The sequence below is a fragment of the Pseudogymnoascus verrucosus genome (genome assembly GCF_001662655.1).
Source record: "Pseudogymnoascus verrucosus strain UAMH 10579 unplaced genomic scaffold scaffold_6, whole genome shotgun sequence".
Lineage (NCBI taxonomy): Eukaryota > Fungi > Ascomycota > Leotiomycetes > Thelebolales > Thelebolaceae > Pseudogymnoascus > Pseudogymnoascus verrucosus.
In genome coordinates, this window is record NW_017263657.1 from 376,579 (window position 1) to 396,908 (window position 20,330).

The 20,330-nt window shown below is 51.8% G+C and overlaps 9 protein-coding genes across 9 annotated transcripts; 6 read left to right on the forward strand and 3 right to left on the reverse strand.

Moving 5' to 3' along the window:
* Nucleotides 1–258: 258 nt before the first annotated feature.
* RNY1_1 (ribonuclease T2-like) lies at nt 259–915 on the reverse strand (the record flags this gene model as incomplete). The annotated part of the gene is made up of 3 exons (XM_018271618.1): nt 259–387; nt 451–545; nt 612–915. 3 exons carry the CDS (start codon nt 913–915, stop codon nt 259–261), a joined length of 528 nt encoding a protein of 175 aa, XP_018133410.1.
* A 1,112-nt stretch (nt 916–2,027) lies between these two features.
* VE01_02108 (uncharacterized protein) lies at nt 2,028–5,345 on the forward strand (the record flags this gene model as incomplete). The annotated part of the gene is made up of 4 exons (XM_018271619.1): nt 2,028–2,386; nt 2,451–3,149; nt 3,218–4,075; nt 4,133–5,345. The coding sequence occupies 4 exons, from the start codon at nt 2,028–2,030 to the stop codon at nt 5,343–5,345; spliced, it is 3,129 nt and encodes a 1,042-aa protein (XP_018133417.1).
* A 776-nt stretch (nt 5,346–6,121) lies between these two features.
* Nucleotides 6,122–7,371, forward strand: RPS7 (40S ribosomal protein). The gene is made up of 3 exons (XM_018271620.2): nt 6,122–6,362; nt 6,608–6,690; nt 6,751–7,371. Exons 1-3 carry the CDS (start codon nt 6,207–6,209, stop codon nt 7,118–7,120), a joined length of 609 nt encoding a protein of 202 aa, XP_018133418.1. The 5' UTR covers nt 6,122–6,206; the 3' UTR covers nt 7,121–7,371.
* Nucleotides 7,372–7,398: 27 nt separating this feature from the next.
* Nucleotides 7,399–9,455, forward strand: VE01_02110 (uncharacterized protein). The gene has a single exon (XM_018271621.2). The coding sequence runs from the start codon at nt 7,480–7,482 to the stop codon at nt 9,349–9,351; it is 1,872 nt and encodes a 623-aa protein (XP_018133562.1). The 5' UTR covers nt 7,399–7,479; the 3' UTR covers nt 9,352–9,455.
* Nucleotides 9,400–11,628, reverse strand: VE01_02111 (uncharacterized protein). Its single transcript, XM_018271622.2, has 3 exons — nt 11,105–11,628; nt 10,465–11,051; nt 9,400–10,409 (listed from the first exon to the last, which is right to left on the reverse strand). Exons 1-3 carry the CDS (start codon nt 11,551–11,553, stop codon nt 9,472–9,474), a joined length of 1,974 nt encoding a protein of 657 aa, XP_018133561.2. The 5' UTR covers nt 11,554–11,628; the 3' UTR covers nt 9,400–9,471.
* Nucleotides 11,629–12,776: 1,148 nt separating this feature from the next.
* VE01_02112 (uncharacterized protein) lies at nt 12,777–14,982 on the forward strand. The gene is made up of 2 exons (XM_018271623.2): nt 12,777–13,382; nt 13,430–14,982. Exons 1-2 carry the CDS (start codon nt 12,879–12,881, stop codon nt 14,636–14,638), a joined length of 1,713 nt encoding a protein of 570 aa, XP_018133564.1. The 5' UTR covers nt 12,777–12,878; the 3' UTR covers nt 14,639–14,982.
* Nucleotides 14,983–15,132: 150 nt separating this feature from the next.
* Nucleotides 15,133–15,666, forward strand: VE01_02113 (uncharacterized protein; the record flags this gene model as incomplete). Its single annotated transcript, XM_018271624.1, has 1 exon — nt 15,133–15,666. The coding sequence occupies one exon, from the start codon at nt 15,133–15,135 to the stop codon at nt 15,664–15,666; it is 534 nt and encodes a 177-aa protein (XP_018133563.1).
* Nucleotides 15,667–16,009: 343 nt separating this feature from the next.
* On the reverse strand, nt 16,010–16,942 carry VE01_02114 (uncharacterized protein). Its single transcript, XM_018271625.2, has 2 exons — nt 16,582–16,942; nt 16,010–16,525 (listed from the first exon to the last, which is right to left on the reverse strand). The coding sequence occupies exons 1-2, from the start codon at nt 16,760–16,762 to the stop codon at nt 16,092–16,094; spliced, it is 615 nt and encodes a 204-aa protein (XP_018133558.1). The 5' UTR covers nt 16,763–16,942; the 3' UTR covers nt 16,010–16,091.
* A 20-nt stretch (nt 16,943–16,962) lies between these two features.
* Nucleotides 16,963–19,191, forward strand: DML1. The gene is made up of 5 exons (XM_018271626.2): nt 16,963–17,221; nt 17,272–17,474; nt 17,536–17,977; nt 18,029–18,633; nt 18,701–19,191. Exons 1-5 carry the CDS (start codon nt 17,150–17,152, stop codon nt 18,951–18,953), a joined length of 1,575 nt encoding a protein of 524 aa, XP_018133557.1. The 5' UTR covers nt 16,963–17,149; the 3' UTR covers nt 18,954–19,191.
* Nucleotides 19,192–20,330: the final 1,139 nt, after the last annotated feature.

The window sequence follows — 20,330 nt, forward strand, 5'->3', positions numbered from 1 at the left end:
GCGATGAGATTCTAACAACATAAGATTCAAGACGCGAAAGACAATATCTCGGTGCACAAATCATGCAAGATCCATTGCGATTTTATCGGGATCATCCAGCCTCATCACGTCTACATGAGTTAATATCCATCGATTAAAGCTATCAACGGCCATGGAAATTGATTTATTAAGAGGTTTGATCTCAATGCCCGTTATATCCCTCCGATATCCATGGATCGACAATTCATACAGTGACTACTCTACAACCTCCCTTATCACCTATTGTCCCAACCACTGGAAGGTAACAGCAACGGGGCCGGGAATCTGGGACACAATCTGTGCCGGGTTTGGCACGGCTGGGACGTACCACGCCGAGCTGCCGCCATATGCAAGAAGACCATCGATTTGCTATATCATAAAATCAGCACATGCGCGAGGCATCCGTGTAACGGGGTTCGTTTGGAAACGTACGTTGAAAACACTGGCTGTTGTACCCGCTGCGCAGTTGAGTACTGAGTTGGTCACGGCGCATGGACCTTTGCTAGTCGAGAGAGTGAAGCCATTATCTATTTTTTGACGCATTAGTATCGCAAACAGGAGGGTAAGGCCAAGGGACAGTCGAAGAAACTTACCGACTGGGATAGCTGTGATTTTGGCGCATACCCCAGCATACCAGGTGCCAGCTGTGATGAGACAACCCTTCTGGATTCCGCCGCCGTAGTATCCCTCTAGGTAACCCGGTCCAGAGAATGCGACAGCGGTAGATGTAGGTGAAGCACTAGTAGTTGGGTCTGCAGTTGGGCTGGCAGTCGTGCTGATGGTTGGAATCTCATCACAGTTATCCCAATCCTCTTGGGAGCTGTCCGCAGCATTGACTGAGCTTAAGACAGCAACAAATGGCAACAAGTATGCTGCAACAAGAGTGAAGGAAACCATGATGGAATACGTTGAACTCTAAAAATCAACAAACTTGAGGATTGTTTCTTGTGCTAAGTTGGAACATGAGAAATGCGTGTATGTTTATACAGAGCACGAAAAGACGGGGGGTTCCAAGAGTTCCCAAGGCCCTATAAAACAAAGCTATTGCCCCGGTAAGCCCCACGTGCATTCCCCGAACAGGCTCTTCATCAGTCCAACACCACAGCACTGGGATAAGTGCATTCAGTGAAGCTATTGCCAAGATAGCTTGAAATAAAATTGCGCTGCAACGACGATAAATTAGGAAAGGTTAGCCGCGAATCACGGATCTCGGCACCTTATAGAAGACGTAGGGAACATGAACGTCGATGGATAGGATTATTTTTTACTATACACTTCTCCCACTGCTGAGGTGTTGGAAACTGTTGAAGAGCCTGTTCGGGGAACGCACGTGGGTCAAAGGAGTTAAGGGCGTCGATCCGGGGTGATGCACGTGGGTGACATGTGTAGTTCGGAGAAGAGTGCGCATCTTTAGCTTCTCTCAACAGTTGGGGTACCCTGATGTCGTAATACGTAATCTGTCAAATATTCTCATTCTTAAAGAACAATTTTGAAGCCGGTAGTTATTTACACCGTCGCGTCATTGAAACTACCTTCCTTGCCAAGATAGTTGCAGGAAGCTTGTCGTGGGAGGTCTAGCGCCACAGACATGCAAGCATTTATTGGCAGGGGAAATTGGTGGAGAATGCCGTTTGCTTTACACCCCTGCACCCCACGTTCACCACAACTCGCCTCTGATTGTCTGACGGCCGTACCTGATCTTGAGCTTCAATATCATTCTTCGATTAGTGTAGAGGCTAGAATAATCTATTGGCTTGGCATATAGCCGTTGGTAATAGTCCTTGTCGCTGGCAACAACCACTGACCTGGTTTTCTTTGCCTTGGATATATCTCGTAAGTCGTATATTGTATGTACCCTTTGATATATATATACACAATGTAAGTTGGCTTCAATTCTTTGGATTTTTTTCTGTCGCGCGCGCAGTTTGTTCTATACTCTCATTGCTTGGGATCTTTTGACCCAGTCCTTTCGTTTGGCATCACTGTCACTGTCGCTCTCTACATCTACGATGAAGACAACAACAGCGCTATTTGTGCTCAGCGCACTGTCGACCGCGACGAACGCAGTACCAGCCCCTGTGGTTGATACTGTGTATCCGTATACCGGCCCCGATGTCCCTATTGGCGATTGGGTTGACCCGACCATCAATGGCAATGGCAAGGGCTACCAACGCCTCGTTGAGCCTCCTGCTGTCAAACCGGCTTCGGAAAACCCCACGAACAATGTCAATGTCATATCATTGGCATATCTGCCAGATGGAATGAATGTCCACTATCAGACTCCGTTCGGTTTAGGTGTTGCCCCATCTGTCAAATGGGGTACTGATCCTAGCAAGCTGGACCAAACGGCAACTGGAAATTCTCACACGTATGTTATCTCTCCTTCACTTATGTTGAGCCATACCATATTCTGACGCTGGATTAATCTTCAGATATGACCGAACTCCACCTTGCTCTCTTGTTTCCTCTGTCACCATGTGTAGTCAATGGTTTCACGAGGTCCCAATCAAGAACTTGCAACCAGGCACGACGTACTATTACCAGATTCCTGCTGCCAACGGAACCACTGTTTCGGATGTCGAGAAATTTACTACAGCTCGTGCTGCAGGACAGGATGGCGAGTTTTCTGTGGCTGTCCTAAACGACATGGGTTATACCAATGCAGCTGGAACACTCAAGCAGATGAGCCTCGCCGTCGACGATGGAGTTGCCTTCGCTTGGCACGGTGGAGACATCAGTTACGCAGATGATTGGTACTCTGGCATCATTCCCTGCGAATCCAGTTGGCCGTTGTGCTATAACGGCTCTTCTTCCCAGTTCCCTGGTGGCGTGGTCGACAACCCGGATTACCTTGAGCCACTCCCCGAGGGAGAGGTTCCCACCCAAGGAAGCCCACGCGGTGGTGACATGAGCTCCCTTTACGAGTCTAACTGGGATCTTTGGCAACAATGGACCAACACCATTACTACCAAGGTGCCTTACATGGTTCTGCCTGGTAACCACGAAGCAGCATGTGCCGAATTTGATGGCGGCAATCACGAATTATCTGCTTACCTCAACGATAACAAGGCAAACTCAACTGGTAACTCTACGAACTATCTCACTTATTACAGTTGCCCAGAATCCCAGAGGTAAGAACTGAGAATGAATTTTATCTTGCTTGTATTATCTTCAAGGTGGCACATGCTAATTATATTAGAAACTTCACCGCCTATATGAACCGCTTCAAGATGCCTGGAGATGAAACTGGTGGCGTAGGAAACTTCTGGTACTCCTTCGACTACGGACTTGCTCACTTTGTTTCTATCGACGGTGAAACCGATTACGCGTACAGCCCTGAATGGCCCTTTGTACGTGACCTTAAGAATGGCGAATCCCACCCTCTAGAGACAGAGACCTACCCTACAGACAGTGGACCTTTCGGCAGAATCGATGGCACCTGGCAAGATAATACCGGATACGAGCAGTATCAGTGGTTGGCAAAGGATCTTGCTAGTGTCAACCGTACCAAGACTCCCTGGGTCATTGCCATGAGCCATCGTCCAATGTGGAGTTCAAGCACCTCGTCATACCAAACGTATATCAGAGCAGCTTTCCAGAATCTGATGCTCCAGAATGGTGTGGATGCTTACCTCTCTGGCCATATTCATTATTATGAGCGTATGTACCCTCTTACGTCTACTGGAGCTGTCGACTCGGGCTCTGTCATCGACCAAAACACCTACAGAACCAACCCAGGTGTTTCGATGACGCATATTATCAACGGCATGGCTGGTAATATTGAAAGCCACAGTATCCTATCTGGAAAGATACAGCCCAAGACCGCTGTCCTTGATATGACACACTACGGATTCAACAAGCTCACCTTTTTCAATTCTACTGCAATGAAATTCTCCTTCGTGCTTGGAAAGGATGGCTCTATTGCTGACGAAGTTACTTTGCTTAAGCCTAAGGCTGGTGTCAGCTCTACCAGCACCTCTGCCTCTGCCACTGCCACCACAAGCGGCCTTACCACCCTCACTAGTGGTACCAGCACGAAGACCTGCATTCTCAGAACGTAAGTTTCCATCCCATTCCGGAACTCTGTTCGCTCTCTAATTTCCAATCACCACAGATCTTCGACGACCATTGGTTCTGCTTCTACCTCCGGAACGACCTCTCCTACTACCGTTGATTCCTCCGCCACCGATACTTCATCCCCTACCACCGTTGATTCCACCGCAACCGATACTTCATCCCCTACTACCGTTGATTCCACCGCAACCGATACTTCATCCTCTACTAACGTTGATTCCACCGCAACCGATACTTCGTCTCCTACTACCGTTGATTCTTCCGCGACTGGCTCTGCCTCTTCTACTACCGTTGATTCTTCCGCAACCGATACTTCTTCTCCTACTACCGTTGATTCTTCCTCGACTGGTACTTCCTCTCCTACTACCGTTGACTCTTCCGCAACCGAGACTTCCTCTCCTACTACCGTTGATTCTTCCGCTTCCGCAACGTCGTCCGGCGCTACTGATACCGCATCGTCCTACACATCCTCAACGGTTTACACTACTGTCACATCTATCATCTCCTCTTGCAAACCAACGGTTACAAACTGCCCTTACACCACGGCTCCTATCACTGTAACAGATACCATCGTCGACTACACAACTTACTGCCCCGTTAGCGGATCGTCTACCGGAACCGTCGTTCAGACTACCCATACCCAGGCAGCCTCCAGCGATGTTCCATACACGACATCTACTGTCTACAAGACGACCACGTCCACTATCAGCGCCTGTGCCTCAACAGTAGTAGACTGCCCATACACAACTGCCCCAATTGTGGCTACCGTTGTCGTTGTTGATTACACCACCTACTGCCCCGTCGCAACTGCTTCTGCAACTACCCCTGGGGGAAGTGTCGTGGCTGTCCCAGTTGGAACTGCTTCTGCAATCACTCCTGAAGGGAGTGTCGAGGCTGTTCCCGTCGTAGGCGGCTCCGCAACAACCGCCGAGGGAAGTGTCGAGACCGTCCCTGTTGTCGGTGGCTCCGCAACCACCCCTGAGGGAACTGTCGAGACTGTCCCTGTCGCCGGTTCCGAGGCCACTGGCGAGGCTGGCGTTGTGACCGGTGCTGAGACAGTTGTTCCTGCTGGCCCCGAGGCTGTTGCTACGCCAGTTTCTTCCAATGGCGCTGCGGCTGCATCCGTTGCTCCTGTTGCCAACACAACCACTACTGTCGGTACTGTTCCAGTGCCTGGTGCGGCTGCCCGTGTTGGTACTGCTTCATTTGCCGGTGCTGCTGGTCTTGTTGCTCTTATTGCTTATTTCCTATAAGTATCAAGTTTAATGTACAGAGATGGGGATTTTTGTACTCATAATTAGTTATTTATCTATGTTACAACATTGACGCGAAGTAATGCAAAACTTGCACAAAACCTATGCTCTGCCTCACCCTGCTCACATCACTCACCCTGCTCATCCTCGCTTCCCCTTGGCTTAGATTCCACGCTGTTCCTATTGGCACGATTGAGACTATTTGTTGTCCAGTGTTACAGAGACTTGTGTATGGTAGAGCAGACGGTAATGCGTAATTCTCTTGAGTTTATGGTCGTACGTGACTATTTTTTTCCTGTGGTACAATATAAGGGTATTCTAGACAATGGATGTCACCTATAATGTGATAATCCATCACATTCTAGGTGGCTAATGCCATAAATGGTACTAACGGTATATAATTATAAATTTCTGCGTAGTAATTATTAAATCATTCTATATGCAGATATTAAAAAGTTGGACCCTTTTTTATCATTTGTAAGTGTTAAAATATTAAATTTCACCTAGTTAATATTCCATCAAATATTCGAGATTTTTTTAAGATGTGTTAAACTGTGAAACCTCTAAATAATACTTACAATCACATCTAAATTAACCAACATAGTAATATTTATATATACTAAGCCCTAGAGAATATACTCCTTACGCTTGCAAGTTATGTTGTGTTGTAATTCTTATTCGTAGTTGACCTTTGAATAAACCCGTCACGTGACTTCACTTCAAAATCCCCAAACCAACCAATCCATTCTAGGGTTCGCTTAGCAGCTACACTAGCGCCTATCGCCAGCCCACACAGAAGAATATCCTCTTTTGAATTTCGCACCGCCGTTCCCAATCCTCCCATCGACAACCACCGCAACCATGAGCGCCCTCAACAAGATCGCGGCCACGAGCCCCTCGCGCCAGAGCCCCTCCGAGCTGGAGACCAGCATCGCGACTGCTCTCTTCGACCTCGAGTCGAACACCGCCGACCTCAAGGTCGCGCTCCGCCCTCTTCAATTCGTGTCCGCACGCGAGGTGAGATGAGCCCGAGCCCATTGACACGATTGTGTAGGATCCGCAGCGAGACATATGTCCGGAGAACGATTTCGCAATGGCGCCAGCCACACTGTCGTGTTTAGTTGTCGATGTGAGGGACCCGCCGAATGGGTTCGGAGCAGATACATACATACAGATGGGTGGTGGTGTCGGCGCAGAGTTGGATTTCGGACGGGCTGCGGACCATGTAAATGGAGATCGCATGCTGACTTTGATCGATGTAGATTGAGGTTGGCCACGGCAAGAAGGCTATTGTCATCTTTGTCCCCGTCCCATCCCTTCAGGGTTTCCACCGTGTGCAGCAGCGGTAAGCATTTCCTAAAAAATCTCCCAATGTAACCCAGGATCCAACTGACATCCCAACCAGCCTCACCCGTGAGCTCGAGAAGAAGTTCTCCGACCGCCACGTCCTGATCCTCGCCTCCCGCCGCATCCTACCCCGCCCCAAGCGCTCCAACCGCTCGCGCACTTCCCAGACCCAGAAGCGCCCACGTTCGCGCACACTCACCGCTGTGCACGACGCCATCCTCGGCGACCTCGTCTTCCCAGTCGAGATTGTCGGCAAGCGCCTGCGCACCAAGGAGGATGGATCCAAGGTCCTCAAGGTCATCCTCGACGAGAAGGAGCGTGGTGGTGTTGACTACAGACTCGATACCTACTCCGAGGTCTACCGTCGTTTGACTGGCCGTGGTGTCAACTTCGAGTTCCCCCAGGGTGTTGCCGCTACTGAGTTTTAAATCGTAGCTTAGCAAAAGGGGTTGCGGAGGGATGGGATGTAATGATCATGGCTGGCGTTGTAGCGAATCCGCAGCGTTGTCGGCTTGCAGGAATAAAAGCTTGCTGATCAATGTTACTTCTGTCTCCTTCTATGAATTTGTGCACTGAACTGTGAACACTCCAAATTTTATGCTGCACTCCAAAAAATCCCAATGTATGGTCTATAAAATTAGCCACTACATCCACCCCGAAATGTGAAATACATATCACGTGACTACACATATTTTTTGGGTGCAAACTCAAAACACCACTAGTTTTTGAAATCATGTTTGCTTCGTATGCATCCTCACCAAACATCCAGCCAGGTACTTGAGCAAACATGAGTACCCCGGCACAACCAACGCCTGGCGACAACTATGCTTCACCATCCCACGACTTTACAAACCACGGCCATGGTGAATTCGACCTGGATCAGGCAGCTATGCTGCAGGACATGGCAAGGAGCTCAACGGCCGGTGAGGGCGATGTCCACAATATGTACGCCTACGACCATGACGAGGGAATGAGAGGGTTTGACGGGAGTGAGAAGGAACAAGAAGGGGTTAATAGTGCTGCGACTGCATTTCCCGATCCAGCACAACTACTCGATGGATATAATAAGGAACATACGAGGGATAGAAGGTCGAATGGAGGCTTGATAGTTAATGAAAGTGGTCGAGAGGTTACGGAGTACACAGATTATACCCAGCCATCAGCACCGCTTCATGAGCACGACGATGTCGACCCAGTCACCCTTCTCGAGGCACTTGCGAATTTTGATACAACGCCCATGAATACGAGAGCCAACGCCCGTACAGGCTCTCAAGACGGGCAACGCCACGACCCGCAATCCCACCAATTCTCAAACGACCACTTCGCGAGCCTACTCCAAGCAGCGGAGACGGCAGGCCAGAGCCAGGATAATGACAATATACGCATGGACAGCCGGAAGAGAAACACAAAGGCACAAATAGCGAGCAGATGGGGTGGTCCCCCTGGCTCAGCAACCCACTTCCGGCCCCCCGTCCCCCGCACTCTCGGCGAAAAGCGCAAGCAAAGCCCCAACGCCGTACAACTCCCCGAGCCAGCCCCAGCATCCGGCTTCATCAAGCCCGGCACGCGGCGCAAGAAGACCAAGGAAATTGACCCCGATCAGCTCGCCCGCGAGCACGCCATCTGGGGTTCCGCATCCGAGTCTGAAAATGACGCTGATGATGGTCGTGAATCACACCGCTCGGGGCCACAAGTCTCGACGTCTGACGCGCGCGCGGCAGGTGTCCATTCTGCTGCCGCGCTCTTCAGGAGGCCTACGCCGGCAAGCAAGAAGTACACGCGCCCGCCGATGTCGAAGCTCTTCACCTCCCTCGAGCTCACACCCGAGCAATTCCTCTACCTCCAGGCCGCGGCGAAGACGTACATGCTTGACCCAGCGCACGGAGAGCGCGCGGGCTGCGTGGGGAACAAGGCGCGCGCCGATACGGATTTGGTGAAGCTTAAGCTATTTGGGTGCGTGGAGGCGTTTCTCGAGGATGAGGGATGGGGTGAGAGGTGTTGGGGTCCTGATGCTGGGAGGGGGGCGCATGAGAGTAGGAGGCTTAGGTGGCCAGAAGGGAAGCATAAAATTATCACGCTTGTGACGCCGTTGATGCGGCGGATGGTGACGAATGAGCGGCAGCGGCTGTATGCGAATGAGACGCGCAAGGCGACCGGGGGGAAGAAGGTGAGGGAGACGGGAGAAGGGGTGGATGAGCAGAGAGGGAAGGAGTTGGTGGATATTGATCCTAAGTTGGGGGATTATCACTATACCCTCGACCCGACGCTGCGGTCACCTGCTGCTGCAGCTGCTGCTTCGACGACACCGCCTGCAGCTGGGCCGGAGAAGGCGGATATGGTGTATAGAGTTGTGGTCGTGGAGAGGGGGGTGCCGGGGAGGGTATTGCACTCTACTACGTTGACACAGGAGAAGTGTCCAGTGTTTTCGAGCTTAATGCAGCATGTGAGGTCAGTTCTTGCTAAGCCGCTTAATGGGGGTGGTGAGGGGGAGAAAGGGGCGATGTATATATTACCTACGGTCAAGGCGCTTTTGCCGACGGGGTTGGTGGAAGTGGGAACGGTTGATGAGTGGGAGGAGGCGTGTAGGACGGTGGAAGGCGAGGCCTGGATGGAGGGTATCGTAAGGGTTGTTGCGGAGGTTGAGAAGGCGAGCGAGTAGAGCAAGATAATTTTTGAGCGGATCGACATGTTCGTGCAAGATGGAATGCCCATCTTGTGTCTGTTCAATGCATGTGCTTCGTATATCTGCTTATTCTAGTGCCCATAATCTAACGTATCCCTATAAAAACCTATCATCCCAATATAGCCCCACATCTGACTTCTCTTCTCCCCTCCCCACCTTTCCTCCGTCATTACACTTCGCCACCACGCTCCTCAGCGTACTTCCAATACCCGCGGGACCGCTGGCCATGACTTGTATCCTCCCCCCAGACGCCGGGCTACGCTCTATGTAGTCTTGCACGACAGCGCTAAGATCGGGATGTGCACCGCCCAAGTATGTGACCGAGAACCCACGACTTTCCTCCGCCAGGGCCAAGTCCAGCACCGAGACCTCCGTCTTGGTGTTCTCATCCTTCACGTCAACCACAGCCTCTAATTTCTCACCAACCTTTGCCTCAACCACAACGACTCCATCCTCCTCAACCTCACCCTCCATCGGACCGGCCTCCCTCGTAACAAAAACCTTCACCTCAACCCTCCCCTCTGCAGCCCTCGCCCTCAACACCCCCATTTCTTCCTTAACCCACGCCAAATCCCTCGCCCCTCGCACAACCCACACGAGCTGCACCAACCCAGCCTTATGCTTCTCACTCCCTGCTGCTTCTATCACAAGCGGCAGCGCGAAGGAAATTCCCGTCCCTCCCGCCACAGCGAGGAGATTCGGAGTCTCAAGTGCGACGCGCGCGCCATACGGGCCTGTGAGGATGACAGGAGTAGTCGCGCCTTCAATTTCGCAGGCAAGTGTTGCGAGGCGCGTTGTCTCACCAGACAGGGCGCGGACAATGTAGGTGTGATGAGGTGTGGTTCCGGCGGCAGGGGAAAGAGAGGAGGGTGTGAAAGGGTGGCTTTGCCAGATGGAGAGGGCGGGGAAGCAGAGGTAGAAGTGTTGACCGGGTTTCCAGGCGGGGGAGGGGTGGGAGAAGTCGATGCGGATGACGGTGTCAGGACCGGTACCGAAGGCGCGGAGCGCGGCGGGGGCGGGGGTGAAGCCTATGGCTGGGGGGAATGTTAGATGGGAAGAGAACTGGGAAGAGGGACGGCGGGAACTTACAACCGGATTTAGTGTAGCCTATGTGGTTAAGGCCGATGCCGAGGATGCGTATGCCGAGGTCGAGAAGGACTACGATGAGGGATGCCAGCATCCAGAAGTAGAGCTTGTCCCAATGGCCCCAGCATGCGCCGATGTAGAGAGAGGCGACAATGTAATGGGATTTTTTGAAGAATTCGTAGCCGGTCCATTGGATGACGCGGCGGAGACTAAAGACGTAGAGAAAGGTAATAAAAAGCATGGCGAAGCAGCCCCATATTATATAGGGTTGGGCGATGAATGTTCGATAGACTGACGGTTGGGGTTGGTATAATTTACCTTCCACAATGGTCCACACCAGCGTGTGCAGGAAAGACTGGACGAATATTATTCGCCCGACCCAGCGGTGGAGGAAATTGAAATGCTGATACGAGATTCCAGTGACGACGGAGAGGATGCTTTCTCTACTAGAGAGAAGGACGCTGAGGGGTGTCAGGGCATATGCCAAAATTCCAATGCGGTCAGAGAATCCGCCCATGCCAGTCCTTGTATTGAGCAGATTTGTGCCCTTCACCGGAGTAATATATGTTTTATAGACAATCGCGACGAGCCTAGCTGATGTTAGTATTATTAGGCGCTTGAAACAGACTGCGAAGCTACATACGAGAAGACCAGCAGATATCCCGACATAATGGCTAAGATCAGAACTTGTATCCGTGTAACACGGCCAAAGATGGAAGCAAAAGACTCGGGAAGCAGGTACCGCTGCCTCGTTGCAGCCACTGATCGCCATGCTCTATAATATGCGCCTCGAGGATACGCCGTTGCTTGTGTTTCCAACTCTGCTTTTGGCACACTTGCTCTACGGCTCGGATTTATCAGTCTGAGCATGGCCCAGACGGCGAGAATACCAAGAATGACTCCCCACATAATGTATGAGTACAGCATTGAGACATCGTGCATCCAATACACGTTGTCTAGATAGTCGCAGCTGCCCGGATCGTTGACACAGGGCCTGGTCCGGCTCGGATAACCAAAATGCGGCTCTAGATATTTGGCCAGGCTCTCATCTTGAATATGGCGCTCCACCACAGCCATTGTTGCGGAGGTCATCGAGTCAAACTTGATTTGGGATATGAGAAATAATTCAAAAATGCAACAACCATGACACTATAAAAGAAATGAGAGAAGCTATGAAGGTCCTTTCATAGCTCTAGCCCCGAAGAAATATTTAATTACTCTCTTTTGATTCGTATGATATATCATGTCGCCTCTAACCGTCTCCAGTTAACCAATGATCTTGGCCAGTTTATAGCACCAAGAAGAGCAAGATTTCCAACAAAGATGAAATACGCTTACGTCTTTTCATCAATTTGCTATCCACTTGAATGCCAAAGAATATACTACGGCTCAAGAGTCGGCGGGTTCGAAGCCGGGATACTACTATGAAGTAGGAGCTAGTTTTCGCAGCAGGTATGTTTTGATAGATGCCAAGAGCGCGAGAGTCGGCGCTGTTGGTTGGCTCAATCTCGCTCAATCCCGCTCACCCCACCTGCGCGCCTTGCACGCCGTCCCGGTTTCATGCGGTGAGCAGAATATCACCAGCAAGTAATCCGCTCGTATCAGACTGAATAGACATTTGAAGTAAAAACCTACAATATAGAGTAGATTTGCAATGCCGGTAGTATGGGTCGGTATGAAAAGCCCTAGACGCCACCATTCCTAGGCGGTAAGTAGTTATGCTCATCTGCCGTTCCAAGTTTAAGGAAACATGCAAACAACATGGCACACACATGGCCTTTCCGTTAGGCGTTCTTGATGATGCCATGCAGGCCTGCCAATCACTGGAACTCGTTCACTAAGCCGTCGGGCCGGCAGTGAACACCCATAGTCTCATTCTAGCGATTGATGGTGAGACTCAATGGTGCATCCTTTACTCTGACGTCTAGGAATCGGACGAGGGGTGTTGGACCCCAAGACCTCTATATTAATTAGTTGCTATGATCCAGTTGATTATCCATACGAGGCTTCAAGTTGGCAGTTGATGATCGGGTATAGTTCGGAAATGTCACCGCGGCTTCCTCTTACTTATACTCGCGATAGATATATGAAGCATTTTTTAATGCCAGTGACTGACTGCGAGTCGTTGAATGACGGAAGGTCTCCTCCACTAATTGGGATTCTAATCACGTGTGTTCAGTTGTAAAATAAGACCAAACCACGTGACTTAAAGATAACGCGTGGTCACGTGCCAGGGCAATTTAGGCTGAATCTGAATCCCCTATTACCCCACCAAAGATGTACCCCACTAGAGTTCTCATGACATCAAGGAACCCCACCGGAGGCAGTCTGGAGGAATTCTAGTTCAACAAAAGCTTCGACACAACAGAAAAATTCATACACCCATTGAATTTTGGCATTGAAGCAGTATTCTTACCATGTCGTCCTCTGGCAGCGGTCCCTTGTACCTGGGTTTCGACCTGTCCACACAGCAACTCAAGGCTGTCGTTATCACATCCGCCCTGAATGTGGCGCACGAAGCCAAGGTCGATTTTGACGCCGATCTCGCTCACCATGGCATCACGAAAGGGGTCTTCCATCCTTCGCCAAAAGAAGTAACCGCGCCGGTCGCGATGTGGCTCGAGGCTGTTGATCTGGTTCTCAGTCGACTGCGAGAGGCCGGCGCCCCGCTGGATCGGATAAGGGGGATTAGCGGAGCAGGACAGCAGCATGGGAGTGTGTTCTGGAATAAGGCTGGGGAGGAGACATTGAGCAAATTGGATGCGAAGAAGACATTGGTGGAGCAGCTGAAGGGTGGTTTCGCGTGCGAGACGAGCCCGAATTGGCAGGATGCGAGCACACAGAATGAGTGCGATGCTTTTGATAAGGTACTCGGTTCGGAGGAGGCGTTGGCAAAGCTTACGGGTAGCAAAGCGCATCATGTAAGGTCCCATCATTCATCCGAGAGACAATTGACTAATAGGTGTAGCGATTCACTGGCCCTCAGATCATGAAATTCAAGAAGAACAACCCGGATGTATACGAGAAGACATCGAAGATCTCCCTCGTATCTTCGTTCCTGGCATCCGTATTCCTTGGAAGCGTGGCTCCGATCGATATCAGCGATGTCTGCGGCATGAACCTCTGGAACATTGTCGAGGGAGCGTGGGAGTGGGACCTCCTCACCCTCGCAGCCGGCAGCAAGGAAGACGGCGAGATACTACGACGGAAGCTGGGCGATGTCCGATCAGACGGCGGTGGCAGCATGGGAGCTATCTCAGACTACTACGTGCAACGATACGGCTTCAGCAAGGAGTGCCAGATCGCGCCATTCACAGGTGATAATCCAAGCACCATTCTCAGTCTGCCTCTGAGAGCGGGTGACGCCATGGTCAGTCTCGGCACTAGCACGACATTCCTCATGTCGACACCCCACTTTGTCGCCGACCCAGCCGTCCACTTCTTCAACCACCCCACAACAAGCGGCCTATACATGTTCATGCTCTGCTACAAGAACGGCGGTCTCGCCCGCGAAAAGACGCGCGACTCGCTCACCAAATCCAGCAACGGCAACACCTGGAGCACCTTCGAGAAGACCGTTCTCGAGAGCCCACCGCTCGGCAAGAACACGCCCCTCGACCCCGCAAAACTGGGCCTGTACTTCCCCCTCCCTGAGATCGTGCCAAACGTGCGCGCAGGAACGTGGCGCTTCTCGCTCGCCAATGGCGCGCTTACCGAGTCCGCTGAGGGCTGGAAGATCCCCGAAGATGATGCGCGCGCGATCGTCGAGTCACAGGCTCTCTCGCTGCGTCTGCGGTCAAAGAACCTGGTTGTCAGCCCTGCAGCAGGGTTGCCGGCGCAGCCAAAGCGAATCTACCTTGTTGGTGGGGGCTCGCTGAGCCCGGCGATCGCAAGGGTGATGGGAGATGTACTAGGTGGTGTGGAGGGTGTCTATAAACTCGACGTTGGCGGCAATGCTTGTGCGCTCGGTGGGGCTTATAAGGCCGTTTGGGCCGTGGAGAGGAAGGGGACTGAGACGTTTGAGGAGCTGATTGGAGCGAGGTGGAATGAAAGTGAGGCGGTGGAGAAGGTGGATATTGGATACAAGCCACAGGTGTGGCAGGCATACGGCGATGTGCTGCCGGCCTTTGAGGAGGCGGAGAAGCAGGTCTTGGCGAGTGAAAAGAGGGCTGCGTGAGAATAATGGGTTGCATGTCACCGAATATTGAACATATAACTTCTGCATAGTTTGTCTATTTCCCTTTGGCCTTTTAAAATAGACTATATGGCAAGACGAGCGACAAAGCAATTCACGGGCCGTATGGCGTCCGCTCGTCTCCATGTTTCGGGCATGAAAGAAGATTTACTTAGTTAACAAAGGGAATCTAACTCCGGAACTAGATAATGCGAATTGTGCTCAAACACTGTCATGGGTAAAACAAAGCCTCTTTATGTAAACAAACGAACTTATTATCGCCCAGTGTTCCACATATCCATTCCATCCCCGTGCCATTATCCAACTCATGGCTATAAAAACACGTCTCTCCACCCCCAAATCAAACCCTAGAAATCCAAGCCAGTTCGACAGTTTTTAGTCCAACAATCACATGAACATCTTGGAGACCAACACCGCAAGCACCGCGCGAGACCAACATCACGAACACTGCACGATACCGAGCAAAACAACACAAAATGCAGCACCACCACATCGACGGCTCAACTGAGTCGCTTCAGACCGCGCACAGCCCGCCCAGTTCTCCGCCACCTGATATTCTAGAGCCCGAGCTCACTACCCAGCGTCTGTCGAGTCAAACCACGCTCACAGGGTCTGACCGCCGCCGTTCCATTAGACACAGCACGCCTAGTGTTCCTCCGCGTCTGATTAGAGAGGATGGGTTCGTCACATCTGAGCACAACCCAACTGACTCCAGCCCTAGCACGCCCATCCCTTCCAGCTCCCGTCCCCGTCCTCGCAGGCCGTCGTTGTCTGACTTCGACTACGCTGACATGTGCCTGCGTTATCATTACTGGACGCCACATGGGTACCTACCCCGGACCTATATCTCAGAAGAGCTATGCATGGCTATGCTGATCCCCGCCTCCTCATTATTCTTCCTGCTCCTATGGTATCCCGAACCAGCAACTGCTATCCCAATCTCGCTGACGGCACTGGCAATAACGCTTTGGGCAAACTACGAATACTTCATAGGCCGCCCATGTTTCTGAGCCAGCAAGGTGTAGGGAGCTGTTTTTGATACGCCTTGATGATGCTATCAAGTGGTTAATTGAGGTGGAAGCGAAGGAGGATGAGGAAGTACAGGTGAGTCTCTCCCTTCCTTTTCTTTTTGATTTGCCTTCGTTGCGGGAGGTACATGAACTTCTTTTGTTGGAGAGATGAATGGATTTCTTATGTTAATGGTCATCAAGAGCCGATATATTTCTTTCGGTCAGTCGTTACAGATCCCGATATGTGGTTATAGTTTTAGAGTCGTTAGTAGATTTCTTTCTGTCAGTCGTTACAGATCTCGATAAATGCATTTTTTTTTCACAGGATATTTTTGAGATGACTGGTGAAGTGAGTGATTACTATCATATGTGCACACTTGAAGTACCGACATAGTTATACAATAAATCGTGTCTTCCCTTCCATTTCAGTCATGAGCCTCCCCCTTCTTAACCTTGACATTAACAGCCACCAACCCCTCCTTAAACTCCGGCAAATCATCCGCCGTCTTCGCCAACCTAACCCACCTCACCGTTCCCTCCCCATCCACCGCAAAACTCCCCGCCATTTGCCACCTATCCCCACTACTCCCCCCTACTAGCTGTCCCTCCTGCGCCACCATCCGCACACCCTTATACACTGTCCAAGGGTTTAGCAAGTGCCAGGTACTCGACCTGCCCACTCCCCATAGCGCGTATAGCTCGCGCTCTGTGTCGACAATGACCTGTACGTCCCAGGCACCGCCGACGTGGACAACCCACTCGTCTGTCGCTTCCTGGGTACAGTGAGATACGGCGACGAAGTTCGCTTCTGGGTGGCGGTTGGCGAGGTAGCGGAAGTGGCGGAAGGATTTCTCGGCGACTGGAGGGAGGTGTTAGCTTGGGTTCGCGGCGGTGTAAGAGGAGGGAAGGTGTTACAGGGACAGCCACAGTGGCGTAGGAAGGTTACGATAGTAGGTTTGGCGTTTGGGTTTGGGATAGGGAGTTGTGCTGAAGAGGGAGCTTTTGAGCCGACGGCTGGGACGGTCAGGGCGGCTTGTGGTGGTGGCTGGGTATCCGTTGTTTCCGTTGGCGGCGCTGGTTCTTGTTTCGAAGTCATGGTTGAAACATAAATGCTGGATTGTTAGCGGTATAGAACGACGAGGGTGAATATTATAGTTTGTCCTGAGCTGGAGTTGCCCTGAGCTCGAAGTTTATTTTCGATGACGGATGCGGGGTAGTCGAGGGGATCGTTGATATCATGAGGCTTATCGGAAGGCGATAAAGCTGTCTGGCTGAGCCAACCACAACCCCACCACGGTTCGTAGCGGGGTACTTTGAGCTTAAATTAATCACTGAATAAGAGCAACCATAGAATACAATCACGAGGTGGTCACGAGCGAAGAACATCTTTATTACCGTCAACAAGAATTATACGTCGCATCTTAGGTTGCGAAAGTCTGTAGTTGCCGGAGCAGCGCCGACGACGAATCTTGCGGGCTTGAGAATGCACGAGATCCTCACGCTCCAGCTTGGTCAGCGGAGTAATTATCTTGCAACGCACTTTTGGAATACCCAAGTAGATATCAACATCCCATACCCTATGAACCAATACTAATACTGTCGCAGGAGTCCTATTTCACGTACTCAGGGGAAGAGGAGCCTGTGGTGGACCATGATGTCCATTTCCGTCCTGGCATCGGTGCGGATGGCGCGGAGACCTTTACCCCAAGGACGGTCATATATGACTTGAAAGGCGGGTTTGGCACGTTGAGGAAGCTCAATGCACTCTACGAGCTGGATGAAGATAGAGCTGCGTCAGCGGGAGCATGGTAGGTTGTGATCGAAGCTGTCGCAGCATGGTGTTGTCATGTCAAAGCTAACCATGCCTAGGAATGGCGCACCTATAATGAGGCCACAACCAACAATAGAGCCAAGCGCATACCAGCTCAGTTTAGAAAACGGCACCACGCCTCCGCAACTAACAAAAGAGTCAATACGCTACTGGTCAGACTTCAACCGCGTCTACTTCCACCCCAAATCCATTGTCCAACTCAACGAGTACGAGCTTGGATCCACCCTGATGCCATTCGAGAATTGGAGTGTGGGAGAGGATCTCTTCAACTCTCTGGACAAGGAGCACGACCTCTTGGACCGCGACCTACGCTCTTTCGCTGAGGAAGCCGATCACATGCAGGGTATCCAAATCATGGCCAGCGTCGACGACGCCTGGGGCGGCTTCGCAGCACGATACATGGAGCGCCTGCGCGACGAATACGGCAAGACAGCGCTATGGGTTTTCGGACTCGAAGGCAACGCAAAGCAAGGGCCAAGGGTAAGAAACCTTTCAACCCGTAGCTACACACCCTACTAACAAAACCCCCAGAGCACCCAATTCCTCAAACTCTCCAACACAGCCCGCTCCATCGCCGAAGTCTCCTCCCAAGCCTCCCTCTACATCCCCCTCACCATCCCCTCCTCCCTCCCATCCTACACAACCCTCGACCCCTCCTCCCTCTGGCACGCCTCCGCCCTCCTCTCCACAGCCCTCGAAACAATGACGCTCCCCTCTCGCCTTCACTCCCGCGCCGGCACGCGCGCGTCACTCGCTGATACCGGGGCGGCGCTGAATGTGAATGGGACGCAGAATATCGCTAGGCTGCAGATGTCTATTGGCGAGGATCCGGTGCCAAATGGGGAGAGTCATGATGCGACGAGAGAGACGGGGGATAGTAGGCTTGCGACGCATGGGGGAAGGTTGAGTGAGGAGGATGAGGAGGGGGGGTTGGCAGAGTTGGATATGGATTTTTTCCCGGTTGATGCGCCGGCGATGAATGGGCGTGGGAGGCGCGCGGATAGGAGGTTACATACCTTTGGGCGTGTGGAATCTAGTCGCAGCGACCAGGAGACCGGCGGCGACAACGACGGGGATGACCTCGATGGCCGTGACCGCGCGAGACGGCGTGCCGCTGGGTTGCCGATAATGCATAAGTTCGTCTCATCATCCTTCCTTTCTTCCTCTTTCCCAGGTATGAATGATCAAACTAACACACCCCAGAACCTCAACCCCCCTCGCCTACCCCCTTCCTACAAGCTTTCCACACATCTACAACCGCACCTCCGCCGCCCTCAGCGTACGCACCTCGCTCTCAACAGACACCCGCGTCGCAGCACGTATCAAGAGTCTCCAAACCACCGTCGGGCGAGCAATCGGCGTCGAGGAGCGAGAAGCGCTCTCTAACGCCCTGGGAGAGATGGCAGAGGGGTATGAAGAGGGGTGGAGTAGTGGGAGTGATGAGGATGAGGATTAGGGTCATGAAGGAGGAGGTTGGGAAAGGGGTTTGGGGCTGTTCACAGCGAATAAAGAGTTTCATATCGTGTCTTTCCTGCATGGCCAACAGAGGTCCATCGATGTTTCTTCTGCATGAACCCCTCGCTGCCCTACATGAACGAGAGGAACAGAGTTATCGATGCGATGCTGACCCCCGCGTGGGACAGAGTAACACAAGACACTTCATTCCTGCAATTCCCGGCAGTTCATACGTAGAGCACAGCATAACCAAATACACCAGCTGTCAGTCATTGATACAAAACGCACAGCAGACAGCCCAGCCCAGCCCCCTCATTCCCTCCACCATTCAACTTCCTCTCCCCTCACTACCACCTTACATCACATAACATCACACCCCTCCAACTCCTCCACTCCCCAACCCCTCCATCACCCCGAATCACACCACCCCTCAAACCCATCACGCATGCAGTCAGTTCCCTTATCGCACCGGAGCACTGTACAATTCCGTATCGTATCGGATCCGATGTGAGACACACCCCGCCCCACACAGACGCAAACGCTGTTTTTCATTCCGTAATCGCAGGGAGTCTGTTTTTGACTTTCGTGCGGGTTGGTGGTGTTTAAATTGGGAACTTTGATGGGTGCGCTGGAGAGGATACTGACTTAACTTACTTGCTCTTACTGTTGGGCGTTAGATTGGGGAGGTGAGAGTGCGCTGTACTATATTGTGTGTTGTGTTCTTGTGCTGCACAACAGTGCATAGCAACCAATTCAAAACAAACACTCCTCCCCACTCCCTCCTCTCACCATACCCTCGATTCCGCCCTCAGCGCCGAAAAAAATAGGCCGGAGGGAAATATTCACCTACCGACGTAGCTATGACGGCATATCACTTTCCTTAAATACATTTTCCCGCCATCTGTTTACGAGCTCGCTTATCACACACACACCCCCTCGTAGCGACGGAAGCGGCGCTGTCTCGGACGGGGCAACGCTGTGTCTGCGTGCTTGTGCCCTACAGGTTGTCGAGGCTGGGCATTTTGCCAATCGAGGTTTTTGTAATGGATGAGGGGGAGGGGTGAAAAAGGGGAATTGAAAAAAATTAAAAATCATGTTTGGTGGAGATACCATGCCACGAGGGTGGTGTGTGGGTTGTGGAGGCGAATTGTTATCCTACTTTGTGCTGAAGGATGTGGGGGTGGCTGCTGGGATGGGCAGGGAGGGATGGGAAAGGGTGGATTGAGAACTGAGAATTCAGCCCTACTCCTCTCACAACATGCCATTCTTCCCCTCCCACATCGAATTGTGACAAAAGCTAAGAGAGGAAGCTATTATGTACATCCCCCCCTCCCTTATCAGTCAGACACACGACCACGATTCCGGACTTTCGACAGCG

What these genes read in the sequence shown, in the direction of transcription:
- RPS7 (XM_018271620.2), top strand. Translation starts at nt 6,207, where the DNA reads ATGAGCGCCCTCAACAAGATCGCGGCCACGAGCCCCTCGCGCCAGAGC. An exon ending in AATTCGTGTCCGCACGCGAG is followed by an intron (nt 6,363 to 6,607) that starts GTGAGATGAGCC and finishes TGATCGATGTAG; the next exon opens with ATTGAGGTTGGCCACGGCAA. An exon ending in TTCCACCGTGTGCAGCAGCG is followed by an intron (nt 6,691 to 6,750) that starts GTAAGCATTTCC and finishes CATCCCAACCAG; the next exon opens with CCTCACCCGTGAGCTCGAGA.
- VE01_02110 (XM_018271621.2), top strand. Translation starts at nt 7,480, where the DNA reads ATGAGTACCCCGGCACAACCAACGCCTGGCGACAACTATGCTTCACCA.
- VE01_02111 (XM_018271622.2), bottom strand. Translation starts at nt 11,553, where the DNA reads ATGACCTCCGCAACAATGGCTGTGGTGGAGCGCCATATTCAAGATGAG. An exon ending in GGATATCTGCTGGTCTTCTC is followed by an intron (nt 11,052 to 11,104) that starts GTATGTAGCTTC and finishes AACATCAGCTAG; the next exon opens with GCTCGTCGCGATTGTCTATA. An exon ending in AGGCTACACTAAATCCGGTT is followed by an intron (nt 10,410 to 10,464) that starts GTAAGTTCCCGC and finishes CATTCCCCCCAG; the next exon opens with CCATAGGCTTCACCCCCGCC.
- VE01_02112 (XM_018271623.2), top strand. Translation starts at nt 12,879, where the DNA reads ATGTCGTCCTCTGGCAGCGGTCCCTTGTACCTGGGTTTCGACCTGTCC. An exon ending in CGGGTAGCAAAGCGCATCAT is followed by an intron (nt 13,383 to 13,429) that starts GTAAGGTCCCAT and finishes TAATAGGTGTAG; the next exon opens with CGATTCACTGGCCCTCAGAT.
- VE01_02114 (XM_018271625.2), bottom strand. Translation starts at nt 16,762, where the DNA reads ATGACTTCGAAACAAGAACCAGCGCCGCCAACGGAAACAACGGATACC. An exon ending in ACGCCACTGTGGCTGTCCCT is followed by an intron (nt 16,526 to 16,581) that starts GTAACACCTTCC and finishes ACCTCCCTCCAG; the next exon opens with TCGCCGAGAAATCCTTCCGC.
- DML1 (XM_018271626.2), top strand. Translation starts at nt 17,150, where the DNA reads ATGCACGAGATCCTCACGCTCCAGCTTGGTCAGCGGAGTAATTATCTT. An exon ending in ACGCAAAGCAAGGGCCAAGG is followed by an intron (nt 17,978 to 18,028) that starts GTAAGAAACCTT and finishes CAAAACCCCCAG; the next exon opens with AGCACCCAATTCCTCAAACT. An exon ending in GGGTTGCCGATAATGCATAA is followed by an intron (nt 18,634 to 18,700) that starts GTTCGTCTCATC and finishes AACACACCCCAG; the next exon opens with AACCTCAACCCCCCTCGCCT.